At 47.6% G+C, this 21830-nt stretch overlaps 1 protein-coding gene across 5 annotated transcripts in view; it reads right to left on the bottom strand.

Moving 5' to 3' along the window:
• Positions 1–21830, bottom strand: part of LOC139049596 (uncharacterized) — a 279537-nt gene that overhangs the window by 28600 nt on the left and 229107 nt on the right. For all 5 annotated transcript variants that reach the window (XM_070525168.1, XM_070525169.1, XM_070525166.1 and 2 more), the window contains 3 exons: positions 21092–21173; positions 19940–20093; positions 1290–1518 (listed from right to left, as the gene is read on the bottom strand). In XM_070525168.1, the coding sequence (XP_070381269.1) occupies positions 1290–1518; positions 19940–20093; positions 21092–21173 (465 nt within the window). The remainder of the gene's footprint in view (positions 1–1289; positions 1519–19939; positions 20094–21091; positions 21174–21830) is intronic.

Below are 21830 nucleotides of genomic sequence, written 5' to 3'. Positions count from 1 at the left end.
GTTTCCTTATAGACGTCTGACTAATGGTTTATAATTGCACCACCTTACTTTCCTTATTTTTCTTTTTGCTAAAATTGGAATAGTGGGCCCTTCCTGTATAGCCGAACTTACCATATTTCACAAATTATGAAATAGAGAAAGGCGAAAGTTATCCGGGCTACAGAATTACCTAAAACATGCGAGAAGGACTGGAGCAAGCGAGAATAACATACACTGATCTGAGTTAACAATGGTTGCTTGCCTGATAGCGAAGTTTGGGAAGAACATATACATATGAACAGATCAATGAAAACAAAATAAAAAAGAACACACACACAAGAAGACATCTTTTCTGCTTAGGTTGCCCCCAACAAGCATTTTGCATGAGAATTACTCCCACACAAAGCGCGTAGATGTGCTCTCAGACAGGTTGCTTAAGGTTCGCGTTCAAAGGAACTTTTTCTTCATCATCAGCACATTCAATATTGTGTACAAGCCCAGAAAACCATCTTTCTCATGCATAACAGATAAACAACCTAAGCATATAGCAACGAATAGCCACCAAATGGCTCCATGACAACTAACCATTCCCTTACCTTCTCTTGAGAAAGGCGGATGATGAGGATGTTTGTTTTACCACGTGGAGACATTCCTTTAAGATACGGCTACATCCAACTTTGGTTGTTCGGCATGTAAGCTACTTCTTACACTCTATGTAGATTGTAATGTTGTGTCACTCGAAGCTGTCGGTGTACTTTTCTTAATTGAGTACATCGTTGTGCTGTTTAACTGAACCCCTTTGTGCTTTGTTATTTAATTATTGGCGTAAGCTTGGAAATTCTACGGAATCTACGGGGCTTATCATCACAACTTAGTGCGTAGAAGCGTTGCTGCGCTTCTTGCGATCCGCTGTGAACACCTACAGTGGCAACGCCCGCATAGTTCTTTTTCCCCCTTCTTTTTTTATGTATCTTTCTTTCTACTATTTTTCTAATCACCATTTTCCCCCACCACCGGAAAGGCTAACAAACCGGAATAGGGCGCAAAACTGGGCGAGTTGGTTTATCTTCGTAATGAAAGCAGCTCAAAAATACAGCAGCACAGGACAGCAGTCCTGTGTATTTATCTGTCCCGCGCTGCTGTCTTCTTGCGCTGCTTTTACCACGAATAACAAATCGGAAACTCTCATCCGGTTAACATTACCCACATTTCCTCTCATTCAATCTCTCTAATCTCGCTGCAACGCTTTGAAATACATGGGCAGTTATCGACACTCCAATGACCGGGTTATCTTTTCACTAGTGTCGTACCGGAAGTCGTGGGCGCCGTGACCGGAAACGCGTAGCTGATGTCTTGCGTCTGCTGGCCCACGCCGAATTCCGCGGCCACCACGGACAGCTTCTTGGTGAGCGTGCTGCGGCGCAGCTCATCCTCGGGCAGCGGCACCCCGTCGGCGGTGCTCCTCCGGCGGCGGCGTCCGAACGACGTCACCGTCTCGATGTCGTCTTCGCGCCGGCCCGTGGGGATCTGACACAGCACCTGGTGGCCGTTAGGAAAAGCACAGCGATGACGTCACGATGGGGTTCTTGCTCACTGCCCACTCCCCCTCCGCCCCCCCGCCTTGAAGAGAAGAAGAACACGCGAATCACGACACGCTGTCAACGGAGGCAAACGTCACGTGCATTTAGACGAGCAGATTCGATGGAAGCCGTACTTCGCAATCGGTAAGCGCTCGCCCACAGCGCTCTGTGGGCGAGCTTAACTTTGAGCCTCATTTCATCGTGACAGACCGTGTGCATATAATTAACGTAACAGAAATTCTAGCGCCAAGAGTGAAACCAACTCTTCGGCCAGGCGCGGTGCCGAAACCGGAGTCAGTCCGCGTCAGATAATGACGGCGAAATTTGTAGCATTTAAGAAAGAACGTTGAATTAAAGCAATTGTTTGCAGCGGAATTTTCATTTAAGACGCTGGACTCCCTACTGAAACCCACGAAATTGGGCGCGTTTAAAGAAAAATACGAAACAAACCTTATAAATCTTTAATCTGCTTTAAAAACAGATATCGCACTGCGTCTATTAGAGCAACTAGAGCGGACAAATGTGATAAATAAAGGAACAGCTTAGATGAAATATTTACTATGTTTACGCTGGTTTTGCGAAATTCCTTCTCAGAAATTATGAGTGTACTTCGGAGCAGTGAATAATACGTCAACTTTGCGCACTGTAGATGTCCCAGTAGATTATTGCAGTGTACAAAAATTTTGGCATTATCGTTTAGTAATGAGTTGGATTGGATACTTTCCTTTTTTTGTTTTAGTTTCACGATATTTGCATAAAAAGATTGAAAGCGTTAATACAAATTCTGCTTCCTATGCTTGATCATTTGATAGCTTTCTTCCAAAATGCAACACACCCCATCAAAAACGGTGCAGTGAATGCTGAACAAATTGACCTTTCCTTTCGCATGTATCTTGGCAGGAGGTAAACCCTACCGTCTTACAGTTTGAATAAGGATTCTGATCACAGAAAATAGCCACCAATTGCCTTCCCGACAAAGTAACATTATTAATCAGCCATTGCAATACTGCTCGCACGCTCCGCTGAACTCATTAGAATGCGTTTTGTACAGGAAACTTGATAAAAAAACAGGCAATAAAATGAATGACGGACATTGATCGCCCCACTGGTGACGTGCGATCCAACTTCCAAGCAGCAAGTTAATAATACGGTCTTCTAAAAAAACGCTATTGTGGCGTTTCACCACAGCCACATATGACATATGACATCACGATGCCATTGTATATATAGGTGCCTACCATGGACCATTCAGCCCATTGGAACTTTCATCGTAAACACTTTTTGCCATTTGTCTTTTCCAGGCACGTTACGGGGTTGCACTCACAAAGCATATCACTCATGAGTATTGCGAGTAACTGGTAGACCATCTTGCTGCAGCATCGTATGGGAATTGCGAAGGCCACAATATCTAACCGAACAGACTGATTCGATCTCTTATAACCATGCGTAAATATACCATGCCCGCTCAAGCATATCTTGGCGTAATATCGACCATGTGAATCCAACGCAGCCTCATCAAAGCCACAACTTCGTCGTCACTTCCGTAATCATATACAAAAGTAAATTGTTCCTCGCTAGCCTCATATCGTACGAAGTAATTGGCACCATACCGAAACCTGCTATACCAAGCAAGCCTGCCTCGTTTCCCTGTACGTACAGTCACGGGCAATATGACTTGCAACACCGTTGTTTGTGGTGGAAGGAGCTCCAGGGCTACGCGGCGGTTCTGACATGCGAAATAGTGGTTTAATAAGTACCACTAATTGAAGCTGTGCTTAGGTCTGGAACTTACCCTGTGTCTGAGAAGCCGTACAGTCTTGGAGCCCCTTCGACCACCGGCACCGGTGTTGCAGGTCATATAGCATGTGACTGTACACAACTACTATACGCTGCATACATATGACTCGTTAAGTGTAACGTAATGCTAAACAGAGAATCTACCTTCCTTAAATGCAATCAGAAGAATTTGTCATAGTGTACCATCATTTATGACCCCTAGTATATCGGCGCCCATCTAGACGCCAGAAATCAATAACCGCGACCTAAAACCTTTTTTATATATGTACACTAAAACAAGGAAGACATGAAATTCCAGAGGAAGGAGACAAGGCAAGAACACATAACGGCAAAAAAAAGAAAAGAAAAGGAAAAGGAAGAAAAAAAAGAGGGGGCGGTGAGCAAGGAACAAATGGGCACTATTTCAGGACCATACTTCTTAAGAGGGCCCTTAAGCATAAATTCGCAGGGAACAAACCTGGTCTTACGCAAATCACGTATCATTTGCAGGCCCGAGAACAGAAGCGTGCCGAAACTTTGTTTTTGACCATCGTGTCGGAGTTTAATGCCTCAACACGGCATAGGAGCGAGCGGAAGGCATAAGTATCTCTTTCTCCACCTTTACTTTTTTTTAACTCGCGGTTTTCACTTCGCTGGAGCGGCCCCATAGTCTGCTGCTTAACGAATACTACGCAGCTTCGTGGAAGCTAGTAAACCAGACGACCGAATTCCAAAAGCTGCACTCATGAACTTCAAAGAAAGAAAAAAGAAGTTATTCATGCACATCGTGCACACTAAGCACATTTAAGCACCTCAGTAAAGGCTTTCTCTCAAACGGAGGCTCATGCCTCCATTTGAGACAAGGCCTGCACGCAGAGCTTGTTTACTAGCACACACACAATGCCGCCAACGCCCCTCCCCCCCGCCCCCACACGCGAGTGCTGTGGCAGTCTTCAGTACGTCGCATACAGGAGGCACTAAGAGTATTAAAATTGAAAAATATATATATATTTAGGCGCCCATCAGGTCCTGTTAAGTGTTTTCGAAGCCACGCTGCTCGTGATCTCTTAGCTTTTTTATTTATTTATTTACTTCTCGTAAAGAGCTCCTCGTTCTTCTTAGCCTTTTATCCCGCCGCCTTTGCCTTGATGGTTTGGTCGTTCCTCAACTCTCAGAAAGGATAGTGTCCCTGTTTCTAGAGGAAAAAAAAAAGAAAGAAAGGAAGGAAGAGCAAGCTCTGCTGGGGATGGGGAGTTCAACGAGACATGAGGGACGGGTTAGCACGCTAAGGTTCTGAGCGCCTTCGCTGAGTAAAGGAAAGTAAAAACGTAAGCAACAGCGTTGTCTTAGTAGTCGCAAAAAGAATGGAGTGCCTGCCTGCGCCAAACCGCGTGTCGACAGCTGTCCCTAATCACTCCCGTGCATTGGCTTGACGTTCCTTTCTTGTACTTCCATCGCCACTGAGCTCAACATAAAACCACCGGCGCTGAAAAAAAACAAAAAAAAACGCGTGGAGTCTACGGAAGGCGTTGCAAAACGGTGAACGACATGCTTCATCGTGCCTGCTTGAAAGGATGATGGGTCGAGACACTGGCTCGGTCAGGGCAAAACACTGCGCAAGTCGTAAAACAGCGCCGCTCGAGTGGGCAGCAGAAAATCGTGCGCGTGCTTTTTTGTTTCAATTATTATTTTTATTTTTTTATTGTTATTTCTTTTTAGAGGTTGCGAGCGAATTGGTCTAGCGGCAAGTCGAGCATAAGGCGTTGTTGTGTTGAGGGATTAGATGTGCAAGCGGTATACGGTATATCCATGTGGCGGGGGCATGAAAAAACCGCCGTTGTAATGCGCGGAAAGTCTGTTTGGTTCGCGATACGAGCGGTTCGCGAAAGAAGTGCATTCGAAACAGAACGCGACGGGAAGTCCCAAAGCCGGAACAGCCTGAATAAAGGAAACATGGGCCAACCATAAACAGCACGGGGAATGAATAGGGCGCTCACCGTAAGGCGAGTATTCGCGTTACTGTGAGAAACGACCCCATGCTCAGCGAAACGCTAGCGAGCCACACGCAAAGAAAAGCGTCAGCTGGAAGTGAAATCGAAGGGCGTACACAAGGACTGCGAAACCCAATCGTTAGCCGGTTTATGAATCATAATTGAGACCACCGGAGCCTCCCGAAAATTACGTGCATACGGAAAGGAACGATAGAAAGGCTCCCCTGCTGCTGCGGTGCACCTTGACGGGTTAATGTCCATTATATGTTTAGTATTTATTTAAGAACATTATACCTTTTCCAAGCGCTTACTAGCGCTTCCACCAGAATGCACACAAGGTCGTCCTCGCTCTCGCAATATTTCACCTCGATATGATCTTCGATCTCCCTGTGGCGACGGCTTGAAAATCACCTGGAGCCATCTGCTCCACTAGTGTAGGTGGACGTCCTCGCAGAGGCTAAAGCGCTACCGGATGATATGCGTCACGTGTCTCATCCACACGCCCAAAGCGGCAGCAAAGACGCGAAAGCGCAAGATGGAACGTGTATCAGCCGTGAATTCTTTTGGCAGCCTAACGCGATAAATGTCAATGCGATGTGAGTGGCAAACCGATGTCACGTACCGCAGGATTCGACCACGATGTGGCATGAAGTGACGCTATCGAAGTCGCCGTACTACTGTATCGCGAAGAAAACGCCGCGTTCTCTATACATCCCGCTTATCTCTGGCAACAGAGTGGAAGCTGCCAATAGGACTACAAAATGGCGCTCGCAACGTCACGCGAATAGTACTCTCTCAGCCGGAGACTGTCTAGCTCCGCCGCATTGTCGAATTTCGTCACGCCGGCATCTACTGACAGGCACACTTCGTACAAATTCGCTTGTTTCGTAAAACCCCAGGGCTATCCCTGTAATGCCTACTCCATTCATAAGAATGTGGGGAAGGAAAAAAGAAACGTGGGTCGAACTTTCCTGTGTTTAAGTCACACGAGATCTGATACGACCACTTACCTCACGATGAGCACCAAAGCGTTCTCGATCACTGAAGCAGCGTTAAATACAGGACCTCTACGAAGCGTGGTTGATTAAGATTTAGGTCTGATAAGAAATAAGCCGATTATTGACATCTTAATCACGCTCACAGTGCTGAAATATTGCTCACGAAATCGTCGAGATTATTGCAATAAAGAGATGAACGCGGCTAGGGGAAAGAAAGAAAGAAAGAAAGAAAGAAAGAAAGAAAGAAAGAAAGAAAGAAAGAAAGAAAGAAAGAAAGAAAGAAAGAAGTAGGTATAATTGAGAGCCTTAAATTATCGTCATACCCATGAAAAAAGTCGCGCGGTCACGACAACCGCTCTGTCTGGGTGCAAGAAAAATGAGCGGCCGTGGTGAACGCTTAAGAGAAATGGCTCTACATACGTGACCTTAATAACGCTGCGTGGGCCACGAATTAAAGCGAAAGGTAATAAATGACACAGGTAATATAAAACTCGCAATACCCGTAGCCCGTTTCCCGACCCCCACTCCCTTTCCCCGTCTCAATATCCTCAAGTCCTCGCTTGCCAAAAATAGATAAAGTTGTTTGGGAGCAGACGCGGAGAAATTATGGTAATCTACACTTGCAACTCGAGTAAGGGCGGTCATACCTTACGCGATCAAAACTATCAAAACTATGTACGCAAACGATTAAACAGAAATAAATTGGGCACACAAAGGAGCTAATGGAGTTACGGTAAACCACGAGCCGGTTACGCGAGGGCTGTACCAGCGCGGTATCTGGAGAAAAAGCAGAGCACCGGAGGCGGTGCCTGGACGCCCAAAAGCGATGGCCTAATTAAGCAGAGACCAATTAAGACGCATAGCGCCGATCAGGAAGCGTAGGGCGAGGGAGGCAAAGTGATTTCTATCCGGGCCCAATTTATAAATTGGCCCTCCACGCTACACTGACTGCGCTGCTTCGAGGCATAACGACGGTGGTGGTGTGAAGGAAGGGGAGGAAAGGGGGGGGGGCTTGACGGCCAAACGCGGTCCATTAGTCGGATAGAGATGCGGCAACGTCACGGACAACGTACAGGCACCCTATAATCGATCCCTTGATTGATTGAATTGTGTTTCCGGAGAGAATGAGGGCCTGGTGTCGATTACATCTAGAGCCCGCAGACTCGTGGTTTGCTTGCGCCATTGATTGATTGACGTTTCGATGACGTACTATCAGTCTCAATTCAAACGCGAACAGTTTGGAAACTACCCCCAACGCGTTGTTTCGTTTTCAGGTTGACCCGAATTTGTAACAGCGGCTTAACTGAGACTCCGAAACCTACAGTTGCGAGTACTCTGCGCTAAGAAACCCGCTACAGAGCGCTTACACGTCGCTCAGTAACACTCACGAGTTATTTCTTGTTCGCGTTTCAAATTGTGCGAATTGTGCCTATAGACAGTGAGAAACTCTGTAAGCAGCGGATTCTGATTAATGATTCGGATTCCGCTTACGCTTGGGCGTCGCATTCACCAATGCATATACGTTTTTGATTGGAATGACTGATAGCGCCGGCTGTAGTGTTTGCGGTGTCGAGGAAACTATAGAACATGTACTTTCGTCTTTTCAAAACGAAAGACATGACCTCTGCACAGCTCTCAATCAGCTAGATAGAACACCGTTCACCTTGAAGAAGATCTTGGGACCATGGCCTCGTATACCGCAGCTACAAAAGGCCACAAAAGCTCTGCTGCGATATTTGAAAGCCACTGGATTGAGTCAGCGTCTGCGATCCGGACTGAGTGACCGCACGATCGACCCAGTAGACTTTCTCTTCTTCTTTTAATCTTTCCGTCCCCCTTTCCCTTTCCCCTGTGTAGGGTAGCCAACCGGGCTCAGTCCTGGTTAACCTCCCTACCTTTCCTTTATCATTTGCTCTCTCCTACTCTGATTAATGTAGATCATATTACATTAAAATGAATATCTAAGTTAGACGGTAATGATTTTCTTGAGCTACGCTTGACATACGTTGATGGCAACTCGCCTTCATCGCCAACAATGTGCGTCGGCGCCTTCATGACCGCCTTGTGGATAAAAAAAAATAACTTGAGCAATAATACTCTGTGAAGGTCGATAACCAGGAAAACTAGCACATCACACAGGGTTAGACAAGCGCGAATGTATTTATTTTCATTATTTCGTAATGGCATTGACGATAGCTTTGCGATTACTGTGAGATACACCGATTGGTGCGGTGACGGCCTTTTACGGAATGTTGGTCAAAATTAAATATGTACAAGACCGTTGTTCAGTAGTTGAATGACTTGGATTGGCGTGGCATTTCAAAACAAACTTTTTTAGCACAAACTGAGTGAAGCATTTCTTGTCTGGTTCTGAAATGTCCACACTGAAGCCTCGAACGATGATCACAGGGGTAGTGTCGGCACGGCTAACCCATGCAAAGAGCGTGGTCATGAACTTTTCAGTATCTCTCTTGGGCGTGTCAGGAGATACATGCAAACACATTCCTCGATAATGTCAAATCGATGCACGTACTGCGCTGGGGTCGGTTGGGCCGGATCGGTGTGGGCATCGCAAGCGATATTTGTCCGCAACACGAAACGCGTAAACCACTCCCTTTTCGGCCCGGACACATCTGCATTGAATTCACCGACGACAACAGAGGCAGTGTCATCGCAGCTAATTCACGCAAGATCCGTAGCCACGTACCTTACAGAACTATGAGCCATTACACCTTTTGCTTGCTTACGGGGGTATGAGCCATTGTTTCCAGGCGCATGAGCCACTGATGATGACAGTTTTCGACATGCTGTTCTCTACATTGTATTCGGGATAAAAAAAAGAATGCAACCACTGTTCGCTTCACTGTGCTGAGTGTTTGTGGGCTCTGCCTTACGCGCCGATGAGCCACTGCATTTTTTTGTTTGCTCAAGGGATTATGAGCCCTTGATGATGACAGTTTTTCTTGACTGTTTAGCCAAGCAAAAAGAAGCCTTTTCTTTTTATTGTTAAGACGCTTTAGTGTGATGTTAAACTACGGGGATGAGCGTTTTTCTGTTAGGGTGATAACAGGTACGTATTTTGCGAACACATCGAGCATCATTGTTCTTGAAAAGGAGCCAGTTAGCGTCGACAAAACACACCGAAATAGACGTGAAATGAAGCAGCAGTATCGGCCAGTTCCTAGTTAATTGCCGACTAATTCTCTTTGTCATACAGTCTGTCATACCTTGGCAAGTTGTGTAAGCTGACGGAAGTACGATGCATGGATGGTGGAATGGTCACTCAGACCGGGCAAATGCGCCATCGCAATACTTTGCCAAGATCAGAGGCAGAAAATGAGGTCGAGCGTGTTAGAAGAATTCGAACTTTTGGCGTGCGGATTCAATGACAAGTTGCGTCCAAAGGTTAGGCATGAGCTGAAAAAATCGCCTGTGTTGCGAAGTTGCTGATGTCAGGTTAGTTCAGGTCATTGCGGGAAAGCTAAAATCACTGAACAGTAATGTCGGAGAGTGGTAATGTAATTCAATTACCGAACGCAATGTTGCATGGAATTCCGCAACAACGTTAGGATCAGTACCAGGGGTACGCTAGCAGACTGCGATTATAGCGGGCGGGTAAGAGGCGCTACACACGACGAACAGAATTTGTAAGGAGGACGACGTCCTGAACTGAACAATCTTAATTGAAATCAAGAAAAAGAAATGGGCAGGGCCGGGCAGTACATGTAATGAGGGGGGAAGATAACCGATTGTCATTAAGGGTTACGGACTGGATTCCAAGGGAAGGAAAGCGTAGCAGGGGACGGCAGAAAGTTAGGTGGGCGGATGAGATTAAGAAGTTTGCAGGGACAACACGGCCACAATTAGTACATGGCCGAGGTAGTTGGAGAAGTATGGGAGAGGCCTTTGCCATGCCGTGGGCGTAGCCAGGCTAATGATGATGATGATGATGATGATGATGATGATGGTGGTGGTGGTGGTGATGATGATGACGATGACGACGACGACGACGACGACGACGACGACGACAACGACGACGAATTGAATGAATTCTGGGGTTTTACGTGTCATATAACCACGACTTCATTATGACGCACGCCATAGTGGGGGGCTCCAGATTGATTTTGACCATCAGGAGCTCTCTCAACGCGCCTGCCATGCACGGGACACGGGTGTTTTTCGCATTTCGCCCCTCATAGAAACGCGGTCGTCGTGGCCGGGTTTTGACCCCGCGACGTCGTGCTTAGCAGCGCAAACCTACAGCCACTTGCACAATCCACCGCGGCGGGTCGTTCTTGTAGTTAGATGGCGACCCGCTAGCTGGTCGACAAGCGGAGCAGCGACTCTCATCAATTAAAGAAGCGACAAGCAGTAACCGCTCGGTGTGCAGTCTATAAGGAGCTTTCATATTAAGCAGCGAAAAGAACCCCAATTTATTTCTTCGGAATGAAAATATTATAATTTGAGCAAGAAAGGCAGACGCTTCGAAATACTAAAATACATTTCATTCATATCAAGCTAGGTTGGTCGGAGTTAAGAAATTTCCAAGCAAACATTTTGTGCATACGTGTTTGACGCTACATTATACAAATGTATAAGAAATTTGCTAATGCATCGAAATAACTTAATATACAAATGGTGCGTATCATTTGGGATACAATAATTGCCTGTACTATCTTCGATCTGTATCGCAAATACTTGTTGCTCGAAAATTTTGTGTTGTATTGATACAACTGCGAAGTATCTTTGCCCAGCCCTGTCACCATCAAAGAGGACGTCACAGGTCTCCGCACACCACGTCACAGGTGTCGCTCGAAACGTCAGAGGTCGGTGCATGACGTCGCCAACAAAGAAAGAGAGAGAGAGAGATGGAGAAAGGCAAAGGAAAGACAGGGAGAACCAGGAGAACAAACAACCTGCAGAAACACTGATCCTGGAATGCCCGCGAAACGCAGAGCCTGCAAAGGAGGTAGGGCTTGTGACGCGAACGTGACTAGGGGTACCCTTCCGGACACTGTCGAATGGCGCCATATTGTCAAATTCGCAATCTCGTCAGCTCCGATTGTCGCCGCAGAGGGCTGCTACGGCCTCTCTGATTGGCTCAAATGCTACCACAACAGAATTAGATAATATGGCGGAGAGAGAGAGACAGAGGAAAGGGGAAAGGCAGGAAGGTTAACCAGAGGGGAAGATCCGGTTTGCTACCCTACGCTGGGGAGAGAGGGGAGGGGAGGTAAAGTGACAACAAAGTAGAGACAAAGAAAGAAAGGAGCATAGACATACAATCACAGTCGGTCACCGTCGCCGCATACTGTCACCACACAGTATATATGGCGGAATCTCCATATGTTGGCTCTCGGACCCCTGGGCCGTGGGCTCCGATAAAGGAGAAAGCAGAATAGGCCACCGCCTGCGGCCGCTTCTCAAGACAGTGGCGAGCTGGATCTCATTCGCTCTGCTGCAGGGAGGAGGCGAGTTCACCTGGTTGAACAATCGCCTCGCCACAACACACCTTGCTCCTGTGTCAGCTGTAACTATAACTCGTCCGAAAAAATCTTAATGTGTTACGTTTCCTCGGCGCAGCTTCACAACTTCTAGTGTATAACTTTAGAAGGTTACAACCTCGAGAGCATAATGAAACTTTGCGACGGAGCCCTTAAAAAATTAAATTATGGGGTTTTACGTGCCAAAACCACTTTCTGATTATGAGGCACGCCGTAGTGGAGGACTCCGGAAATTTCGACCACCTGGGGTTCTTTAACGTGCACCTAAATCTAAGTACACGGGTGTTTTCGCATTTCGCCCCCATCGAAATGCGGCCGCCGTGGCCGGGATTCGACGGAGCCCTTTCTCAGGGCCCCGTGAAGGAGGTCAGAGCAGCTGGAAATATTTACGTTCTTTAGGTTAACGAGGCACCAAATTTTGCGAATGATTGGCATTGTGCTTCGAGATGGATGGATGGATGGATGGATGGATGCGAAACTTTAATAAGGTCCTGAGGTACGCGACTCAGCGCGCTGCGGGCCGCGTGCTTCGAGTAGTTTTGATGTTTTTTGCCGTCTAGAACAGTCAATTTCAGAGGAGGGACGAGAAAGAGAGAACTAAAGTAAAAAGGAAAGAGATAGAGAGAGAGAGAAAGGGGGAAAATAACTAGGTGTCAGGCCTCATTCCTTCCTTTATTTTGTTGGCTGCCGCAGCACCCTCGTTTCGTAAAGGAAGATAAAATGAAAGGTCGAAACCAGTTCTCCATTAAGGCCTGAAGAAATTACCTCGCCCTGATCCCCTTAGGCTCAGCTTTCCTCGCGAGCGAGACTATTTCGACTTTCGCTACTGAAACACTATCAGACAATGAGTTTTGAAGGGCTGCTCAACTCTGAATAGCTTTTTATTGGAGGAGTCCAAGAACACAAGAATGGGAATAATTACAGTTTTTCGACGTCTTTCATGCGACGTATAGGATAGGGCCTAGGCTTCAGCGTCACACTTAGTGCCGAAATATACCTTTACGGAAGTTCCACAAAGGATGTACGGGGGAGGGGGGGGGGACACCAAACAACAAGTTGCGTGCAATTCATTCGCTGCGGCATTCTACTGCGACAGCAGCTAAGTGTTCGAAAATGGGTTTGCGCGTCTGTGCATTTGCTAACACTGTCGCCAGCATCGATGACACACAACGACGACTTTTGTCTTTTGACGTCAGGTGACCCCGCCATTAGCGGTTTAGCTATTGCCACGGCGCGAGCAAAAAAGTGAAGCTTCTCCACAACCACCTCCACTGCGATTTGAACCCACTTTTATGAAGCAACGCGCGTTTTGGAGGCGAGCGCGCCCACTACTGAGCTATCGTGCAACAGCGACGGCAAATTAGTAGTGCAAACTAGGCCTTGCGCTACACGCAGACTCCGCAAGCAGTGGCATCCGTGCATGTATTTGGCAGGCCATAACGTGCGATACTGTAGTGGACGAGGGTTGCGTTATGTGGACCAAATTGAAACTGTTGCTGCGAGACGGTGGTGTGTTTGGGCGCGATTCTTCGTTCATCATGGTCGTGAAAAAAAAAAAGGCGGGGGGGGGGGAGGGTTTCGACGACACGAAGAGGGCACACACACGTCAATGGCGATGATAAGCCTCACGCATGACACGTGACCAAAATAGAGGACGCGCGATAATAATGTTGTTAGGGGGGGGGCGACAACGTAGAAAGCGTCCACGATGAACCCAAATACTAGAGAAAGGAGCAGGCTACGAAAACGAACAAACAGATAAGATGGTGGTCTTCGCTGAGGGAAAATGAAGGAATTGTCACAGTAAATTACGTCAGGGCTGAACGAATTGCTGTGCTGACTTTCATAAACGCATGTTTCTTCTTTCTATCGTTTCTTCAAATCAGGGCGTAGTTTTGTTTCCCGGGGATCACCAACAAAGCGTCAACTTTGAATACGCGTATCTCACTGTTATTTCGTTGATCAAACAACCTGATCAATCCTTTCCGCTACACAGAATCGAGAAAGCGTAATGAGCTATTTCAGGTCATTACCGTACATTTCCCAGCGCTCAATTTACATGCCTCCCCATCAATAACCCGAAGCCACTTTTTCGGTCGCTCGAACAGCCCTGAATACAGCCGACAGCTGCGGAACGGTGGCCGTGAAGTTCCACCATCAAACAAATCTGAAAGAAGCTGACGTCCAAAAAGGAAATCCAGATTTCTTCCTGCCTTTTCACTTTTGCTTTTCATTTCGTCGTTTCACGTTCCGCCGCTCAATCACCACACCTCATTTTAATCCCCTGTTTCCGCAATGTCCTTTCCCGAGTACGCCGCGTTGGTTTTCGCTGCAGGGTAATTAGGTCATAACGATTAAGCCGCTACGGTTGACACTGTCTCTGGCCTGCTTTCTTTCGAACGCTAAGCCGCTCTCTGTGGCGTCGCTCACCGCATTATTATTTTTTCGCTTATTCCTTTTAGGAAGAAGAGTATTTCGCGTACGTGTTTGCCTTGAATAGCAGAAACCTTAAATATTGTGTCTCTCTTCCAACCTCGACGGGCCTCTCCAGCTCCGGCTCAGCGTCATCCTCACATAAAGGAAGAAAGAAAAAAAGAAAGAAAGAACATAGAAAACACAAGAAGAAAAAATTGTGCTTGTTACTGCGCGGCCACTTGCACAAATAACTAAAATTTCACAATTTAATGCTTTTGCCGCCGTTGACAGCGATGGAAGCGCCCAAGGGAGTTTTGGAGCAGATCTGGGAGCAGCAAATTTGGCCCACTAGAGCAGGAATCATACGTTGTGGAGCAAAAGATACGCCTTTTTGGAGAACACTAGGTTAGGCGCAACATGAGTGAAATACAGGCAAATCAAGAAAAATCGTTCTTTATTTCACTTTCCTGAACGCTACTAGGTTACGGCGAATTAGTTGGAGGTGGAGGAAAGTTCACTAAAGCCAGGAAATGCCGTACACCTGACTAAAAAAAAAAAGAAGGAAGAAAAACAAGAAACTCGGAAACCACTATTAAGTTACTTACCAGACGTGCCAACTAAATGTGGCCAAGAAAGAACAAATAATCAAGGGGTTTATGCGAACGACACCCATTGTACGTTAATAGGTTTTTGTTATTGCTATTCAAGTTTTTAGTGTTTGTGCACATGCAACTAATATTTAAATTTCATTAAGTAAAATTAATTACCTCCCATATTGGATACGGAAATTGGATAATGCAAATTCTAGGTTGCTTTAAATCCAGTTATCGCTCATGTTTCAACAGCCTCTACAACTTTTTCATTGACACCGCGTCGATTAGGTAAGTTTGTAAATTTAGCTCATTTGACGTATTCGTGCACAATGTAAAAGAAATACTGAATGTGCCGTGACAACCACCAACAACACCCATCAACATACAGTGAACGCTGTTCCTGTAACGTGCTTAGTTATTTCTTTGATTCTTGGTGAAGTTCTGTTGGCGTAGTACAGTACCAAAGAATAAATGCTAAGTTATTTTGTCTGTCATTGCATGTTTTCCCGTTTTCCACATAACTTGGGGAGAAGAAAGAGAAAAAGAAAAGCTCTGACATTTATGAAATGATTAAAGGGAAGAAAAGTGTTTAGAGGCTTCCCGATCAGCGTCGCACACTCATATTTTGCACAAACTTGATTATTCGGGCTGCCCCATCGAGTCAGTGTAAAGCGGCGACCGATATTTCGAGTGCCAAACAAATGTTTCATTAAATTTTCGCACTCCGTCTGCGCAAGTCACGTCGTGAGCATCATTAACGCGAACGCATATTCTGTCAATCGCGTAATACTCCCCGACTCTTCACGACCGCCATTCGGCTGCTACGGTAGACTAAAACCGAAGCTTCACATCCTCGGTTCGCATTTTGCGGTCCCAAAAGTCTTATTTTGTATGGTGTGGTTGTGCAGAATACAGATAGAGAGAGAGAGAGAGATTCAGGAGTGATGATATGTCGTGTTTAAAGGCGCAAGGGCCTCGTACGGCAAACACGCCCACACTCCAAGGACGCCGACGCTGAAACGGATTGCTTTAGCTTGGCTTCTAGCGTTATATGCTAGCCAGAACATGGCTGTGTGGTTGCCACTGAAGACAAACATCCCGCAAAATTAAGCGATTTCATTCGAGAATAGTGTTTCGGTGCAATTGGCGCAGCACTTCCATCCCTGCGTTTGGAACCTACGGTTCAAAAGCACTCAATGTTGTCGTTTGCTTTTCCTGCGGCGAAGCAGGTCTTGTAAATGTGGTGCCGCTATGGTGGATAAAATGGCAGCTCGACGGGGCTTAGAACAGAGAAGCACTAAAACGTGAAGCATATAACAAACATTTCCACAAAGTGATGCATAATATACCGCCTATCTTTTTTATTTTGTAGGATATACAATGTATTACATTTTGGACAATATCAGCAGACTTCAGCGACTTCCACAGCTCTGATCTAATTTTAGTGGAAACCAGGCCATGTCTTTATTGCTCGTTTTTATCATTAGAAGTTTTTTTTTCTTTAAGCTAAGCTGAGCTAGCCATCTGCGACGGGGACAGAATCCGCCGCACGCTGTGTTTTTACAGCTTAGTTCGCGTTGATGCGAGATGCAGCACGAAGGTCGATTCGCTCACTGCTGCTGCCGCGTTTCCTCAATCAAGCGTGTTGACAGTTTCCGCGGTCATAGACTAAGAAGTGTTCATGTTTGTTTGTGTGCACGTGACACCATGCTCGTTAACTTAGCGTGCCTTCGTTTACAAGTTTATAGGGCCGATAAAACTACTATCCCTACTTCGCGTAGCTAACTGCCCACTAATTTACAATCGCAATCCATGCTTCGCCTTTCGGGTGGTGGTGGTGGTGGTGATAAACTTTATTGAAAGGGGAAATGGTAAAGAGGGACGTGGCTGAGGGTTAGGGCTCAAGTAAGGCCCTGGGCCTGCTTGGCCTTTTCCGCCCAGTCCACCAGTTCAAGCTGTCGGCCGACGTCCCCGGACCTGAGCCAGGCTGTCCATTCAGTCTCGCTGCTGACGGGGGGATGAGAGAACGGGAGCGAGGTGCATTCCCACATTATGTGTGTCAGTGTTCCTGTTCCTGAACAGAGCCTACATTTGTCGCGTTTCCTGCCCCCCTGTGATTTTGTTAATGTATTTTGGGTGTGGGTATGTATTTGTCGGAAGTCGCCGGGTGAAACCGCGACTTTCTTAATTTTCTTCTTTTATGCGAGAGAGAGAGAGAGAGAGAGAAAACTTTTATTGTAAAGTTTTAGTGGAGCTTTCTTTCCCAGCGGTGTGGGCTAGCGTGGCGTCTGCTTAGCCGCGACGCTATCAGCCCATTCCGCCAACCGTATCTGGTCTTGCGGGTTGGACGTTTTCGTTTTTTTCTCCCACTCGTCATGTGAGGGAGCTCGCCTAAAGAGTTCTCTCGGGGGAGGGTTCTTTTGGCATCCCCACAAGATGTGATCTTGGTCCGCAAGGGGACAGCTACAATGTTTGCAGTTTGGTGGATATTCACCACCGGTCATTGCAGCTAGCCTTTTTGGACTAAGTACAGATCTAGTCTGTACTCTCCTGAGGTTAGTGGCCTGTATTCTTGTCAGTGTCTCGTGCGGGGATGGATATATTCGCCTGGATTCGCGGTAATAAACGGTCATTTCGGTGTAGGTGTGGATACCTTCATGTCGGTCAACCCCGACGGAGGAGCCCACCTCCCGGTTACTACTCGGGCGGCTAGATGGGCGGCCTCATTGCCAGGGTTGCCCGCATGAGCGGGTACCCACACCAACTTCAATTGATTGAGGTTTTTGTTAATTATTCTGAATGCTCGAGGGGAAATGAAACCTGAGGTGTAGTTACGAATCGCTGTTTTCGAGTCGGATATAATAATCTTGGTGCCCGGAATGGAGGTGCCCATGGCGATGGCGGCCTCTTCCGCCTCCACAATGGAAGATGTGTTTACCGTCGCACAGCTGATGGTGTGCCCGTCGCCATTAGTGACGGCTATGGTGTGTCGACCATCACTGGTGCGAGCAGCATCCACGTATATGGCGGGTTGGTTTTTGTAACATTGCCAGAGTGCCGCCGCCCTAGCTTTGCGTCTACCGCTGTTTTCAGTGCTCATGTTTTTCGGAAGCGGGGGGATAATGATCTTGGTCCGGATAGTGTTAGGTATTCGCTGTCGTTGCGGGATGTCTAAGGCTGGACGATACCCTAAGCTGTCGAGGATCCGCTGTCCCGCATGTGTGCCGGATAATCGAACTGTTTGAGCCCATTTGTGGGCCTCTATGATTTCCTCAACGTTATTATGCACCCCTAGACTCAAGAGTGCCTCTGTATTAGTCCATTTTGGTAGCCCAAGAGCCTGTTTGAATAACGTTCGGATTAGACCGTTAATCCGTTCCAAATCCCTCTTCCTGAGATGCAGGTAAGGGCAGACATACGCCACTCGGCTCAGAAAGAAAGCCTGGATTAACCTGCAGGCATCTTTCTCCTTAACTCCGTGCCGTCGGTTGGAGACCCTCCTGAGAAGGTTCTGTAATTGCCCAGCTGTAGTTTGGAGTCGTGCTATGGCTTCTTGGTTGTGCGTGTTTTGCTGGATCCACAATCCTAACACTCTGATTTTAGGAACGGGTGGGACCGGTTGTCCAGCTACCTGCACCTGAATGTGTGCCGGCAAAATAGCAGCCGCATTTGCGGGATTTTTTTTCCGGACTATAAGCAATTCTGACTTTTTCGGCGAACAGCTCAGGCCATTGTTGCGAGCGTGTTTCTGCACTGCGTCAGCCGCTGCCTGCAGTGATTCTGAAGCATACTAGCCGCACAACCACGCTCTTCCTTGCTGCGCCGCGCGCGGCCGCGTAGCTGCCATATGACGTCATAACAGCTCCAAAAGCGGAGGCTCAACTCGTGCGCTCGCTTGCGGCCGCGTAGCTACATAGCCGGGTCTCAGCTCGTGCGCTCGCCTGCGGTCGCACAGATGGTACTGCGGCCTAACTCCCTCTCCTCCCGCTAGGGCACTGACGTCACAACAGCTGCAAGCCGGGCTCAACTCTTGCGCTCGCCTGCGGTCGCACAGCCGGTGCTGCGGCCTAACTCCCATTCCTCCCGCTAATGCATGAGTTGTTTCTTCGTCTAGCCGAACCAAATACAGTAAAAGCTCGTTAATTCGAACCGCAAAGGGAAGTCGCTTCAGTTCGAATTAACGAAAGTTCGAACTAACGAAAGTGAAGGAGAGCAACAGTACACTGCGATATGGAAGCAGTAGGGCATGTCAGAAATTTGGCGAGTCAGAAAGTGATGGCGTGTGCCTGCGGCACACGCCATCTTCAAGTCGAAGCTCTGGGTCCAACTGTCCCACGCCACCGGTGTCCACCGAAACGAACGTTAGCCGAGGCTTAACACCATCAAAATGAATCGCAGCGGCCGATACCTCCTAAGCTGAAAACAGAGGTGCACAACCGATGAAGACTGCCGAGACAAAGACGCTGAACATGAAAAGGTGGCGAAGGTCCTGATTCATTGGTTCCTGATTGCAAGCGCAGCTGCGACGTACTTGATTCGCTGTGTTTTGGCGCTTGCTGTGCCATCTCCGCACAACATTAGCAGCTGTACAAGATTTGCAAAGCCTCCGAGATCCTCAACGGGCAAGAAGTCTCGGAGGTTATGTAGAACGGAGAGGCGGTAGCCGCCGCTGCCTTCTGGCTGACCCCGAGTCGATTAGATTTTTTTCCGATTTGGCCTTCTCTCGCCGTTCTTTCCGTTTCGGAGGCAATACAGCCTTGTGTGTAGGCTGTAGGCGCGTTTCTCTGGCCGTGTGCCAGGCGAGCGTAGTTCGAATTATCGGTGAGGGAACCTTCTCGCGTTCGAATTAACGGACTTTTTTATACATAGACTTCTGTGGAGCTTGGCAGGACCAAATCGTACAGTTCGAATTATCCATAAGTTCGAATTATTGAAGTTCGAATTAACGAGCTTTCACTGTATAGCCAAGCAACAGCAGTTCACCAGGCTAAACAGTGGTTCAACAACTAAAATAAAGGCTAGTATGCTTCGCATCCTGGGCTTAACCTTAGCTAAGCCACAGCCATTTTTTTTGTGTGTGTGTGTGACTTTATCTCAACTCACCGGTTTGCAGCGCTCGAGGCACGTGACCACTTCGGCCTCGAGTTCCAGCGTGCTGCTGCCGGTGAAGGCGAACGCCTCCAGGTAGCTCTCCAGGGACTTGCTGTGCGAGTCGATGGTACGAATCTCGCGCATCATTTTGGCCTCCACCGGGCACCTGCAACATCGCGCGCCAGCGTGCACAGCTGCACTTAAAAGAACACGATTTGATTGACCAAAAAGATTTCCCATTATCAAGCGATGTTTCATTGACCAGTCCTAAAGGTCAACTGCGACAGTAATTCATTTTAGCTAAATACGACGGTAGAATTAATACAACAGTATACGTATGCTACTTAAGTAATCTTGGCCGGGTTCCGCGGCTGACAACTGTCAAATTTTCTAACTACTTATGAATCTCACCTAAGCAGAATACGCGAGCACCTTGTGGTTACCGGATGTGACGCAACTCCCAGGCATCTCGCCTCCGAGATTTTTTTCAGCTCGTCACGGGGGCGCCGCCTAACTTCGGTAGTCCTGTCAGGGAGCCGCGATGGTTCTGAACTTTCACAATCATGCGCGTTTTCTCGACTGCTAAGCCGTAATGGCAGTGGTGTTATTTTTCTCCCTTTTTTGAAAAGTTTCGACATCGTTTCCTTGCAGTTAGCCAAGCAGCACAGGGCATATTACAGACCCTGCATAGGGGGGCGCCGTACAAATTTTAACTCGCTGGGATGCTTTAGTGTGCGCTCCATGCTCAGTAAACGTGTGCATTTGCATAATGCCGCCACTCTAACTCATCCGCTGCGATCGGTCACCAAAACAGCGACCTCGTGCGGAGCAGCCGAATAGAACGGTCACCGCGCCACGGCAGCAGATGAAGCAACATTGGGTCTGTGAGACACAGAGTAGTCGAGGAGCTGCTGATTAATTTTTACCATTTAGTGCTCTTTAACATGCATCAAAACCTCGGTAAACGAGCGTCTTTGAATTTAGTCGCCGTCCGCAGTCGGCCGCAACACACGGGATTCAAGCTAGCGATCGCCTAGCTGTTAAGGAGCAAAGCACCATGGTCACTGAGCTTCGTTGGCGGGTAACAAGTAAAAACGGAAAGGAGGAGGCGAGACAGAATGGAAGCAGCTCACGAGAGAACAAACTATGGCGGCACGGACTCACCCTGTTTTGTCGATCAGCGTCAGATTAGTTGATCCCGTTCCATCGCGGGCGATCAGGTTCTTGATGAAGATGCCATATGTGTCTGAGAAACAATAAAGGATAGTTTTTATGCCACGCCTCTCGTCGAACTATGAAGTGCAAAGCGCAGTTGTCATTGCACCATAGAAAAAAATCAAAAATTTAATTATGGGGTTTTATGAGCGAGAACCGCGACTCCGGAAATTTTGACCAGCTGGGGTTATTTAACGTGCACCTAAATCTAAGTACACGGGTGTTTTCGCATTTCGCCTGCACCAGAATGCGGCCACGCTGTGGCCAGGATTCGAACCCGCAACCTCGAGCTTAGCAGCCCAGCGCCGTAGTCACTAAGCAACCACGCTGGGTGATCGTCCCCTGCCTGATATGCGGTTTTCCCCGCATGTCTTGCATATCCTGCAACCCGGCTTCACCGCTTGGCTTGGTGCCGGCAGCGGTCCGTCTGGTTGCAACTCATTACGAGAGATGGCGCGAGTATTCAGCTGCTAGCGCCACCTAGCGGCAGTATTAGTCGGGCGCGACAGGAATTAGGCGCTTCCTCTTTGGCTCCACCGCTACAGTGGCTAGAATAGGGGAAGTGTGCGCAAGGCGCCGCCTCTCGCGTGGGCTTCTCGGATGTTCCGCTCAGGTGGCGCTCGCATTCGCTTACACGTTCGCTTGCTGCGGTAAAGCTAGGGAAACGACGGAGCATATTTTATTAGAA

Source organism: Dermacentor albipictus, chromosome 9 (genome assembly GCF_038994185.2).
Source record: "Dermacentor albipictus isolate Rhodes 1998 colony chromosome 9, USDA_Dalb.pri_finalv2, whole genome shotgun sequence".
In the NCBI taxonomy this organism is placed as follows: Eukaryota; Metazoa; Arthropoda; class Arachnida; order Ixodida; family Ixodidae; genus Dermacentor; species Dermacentor albipictus.
Note: the sequence above shows the minus strand (reverse complement) of the source record. Positions and strands in the feature narration are given on the sequence as shown.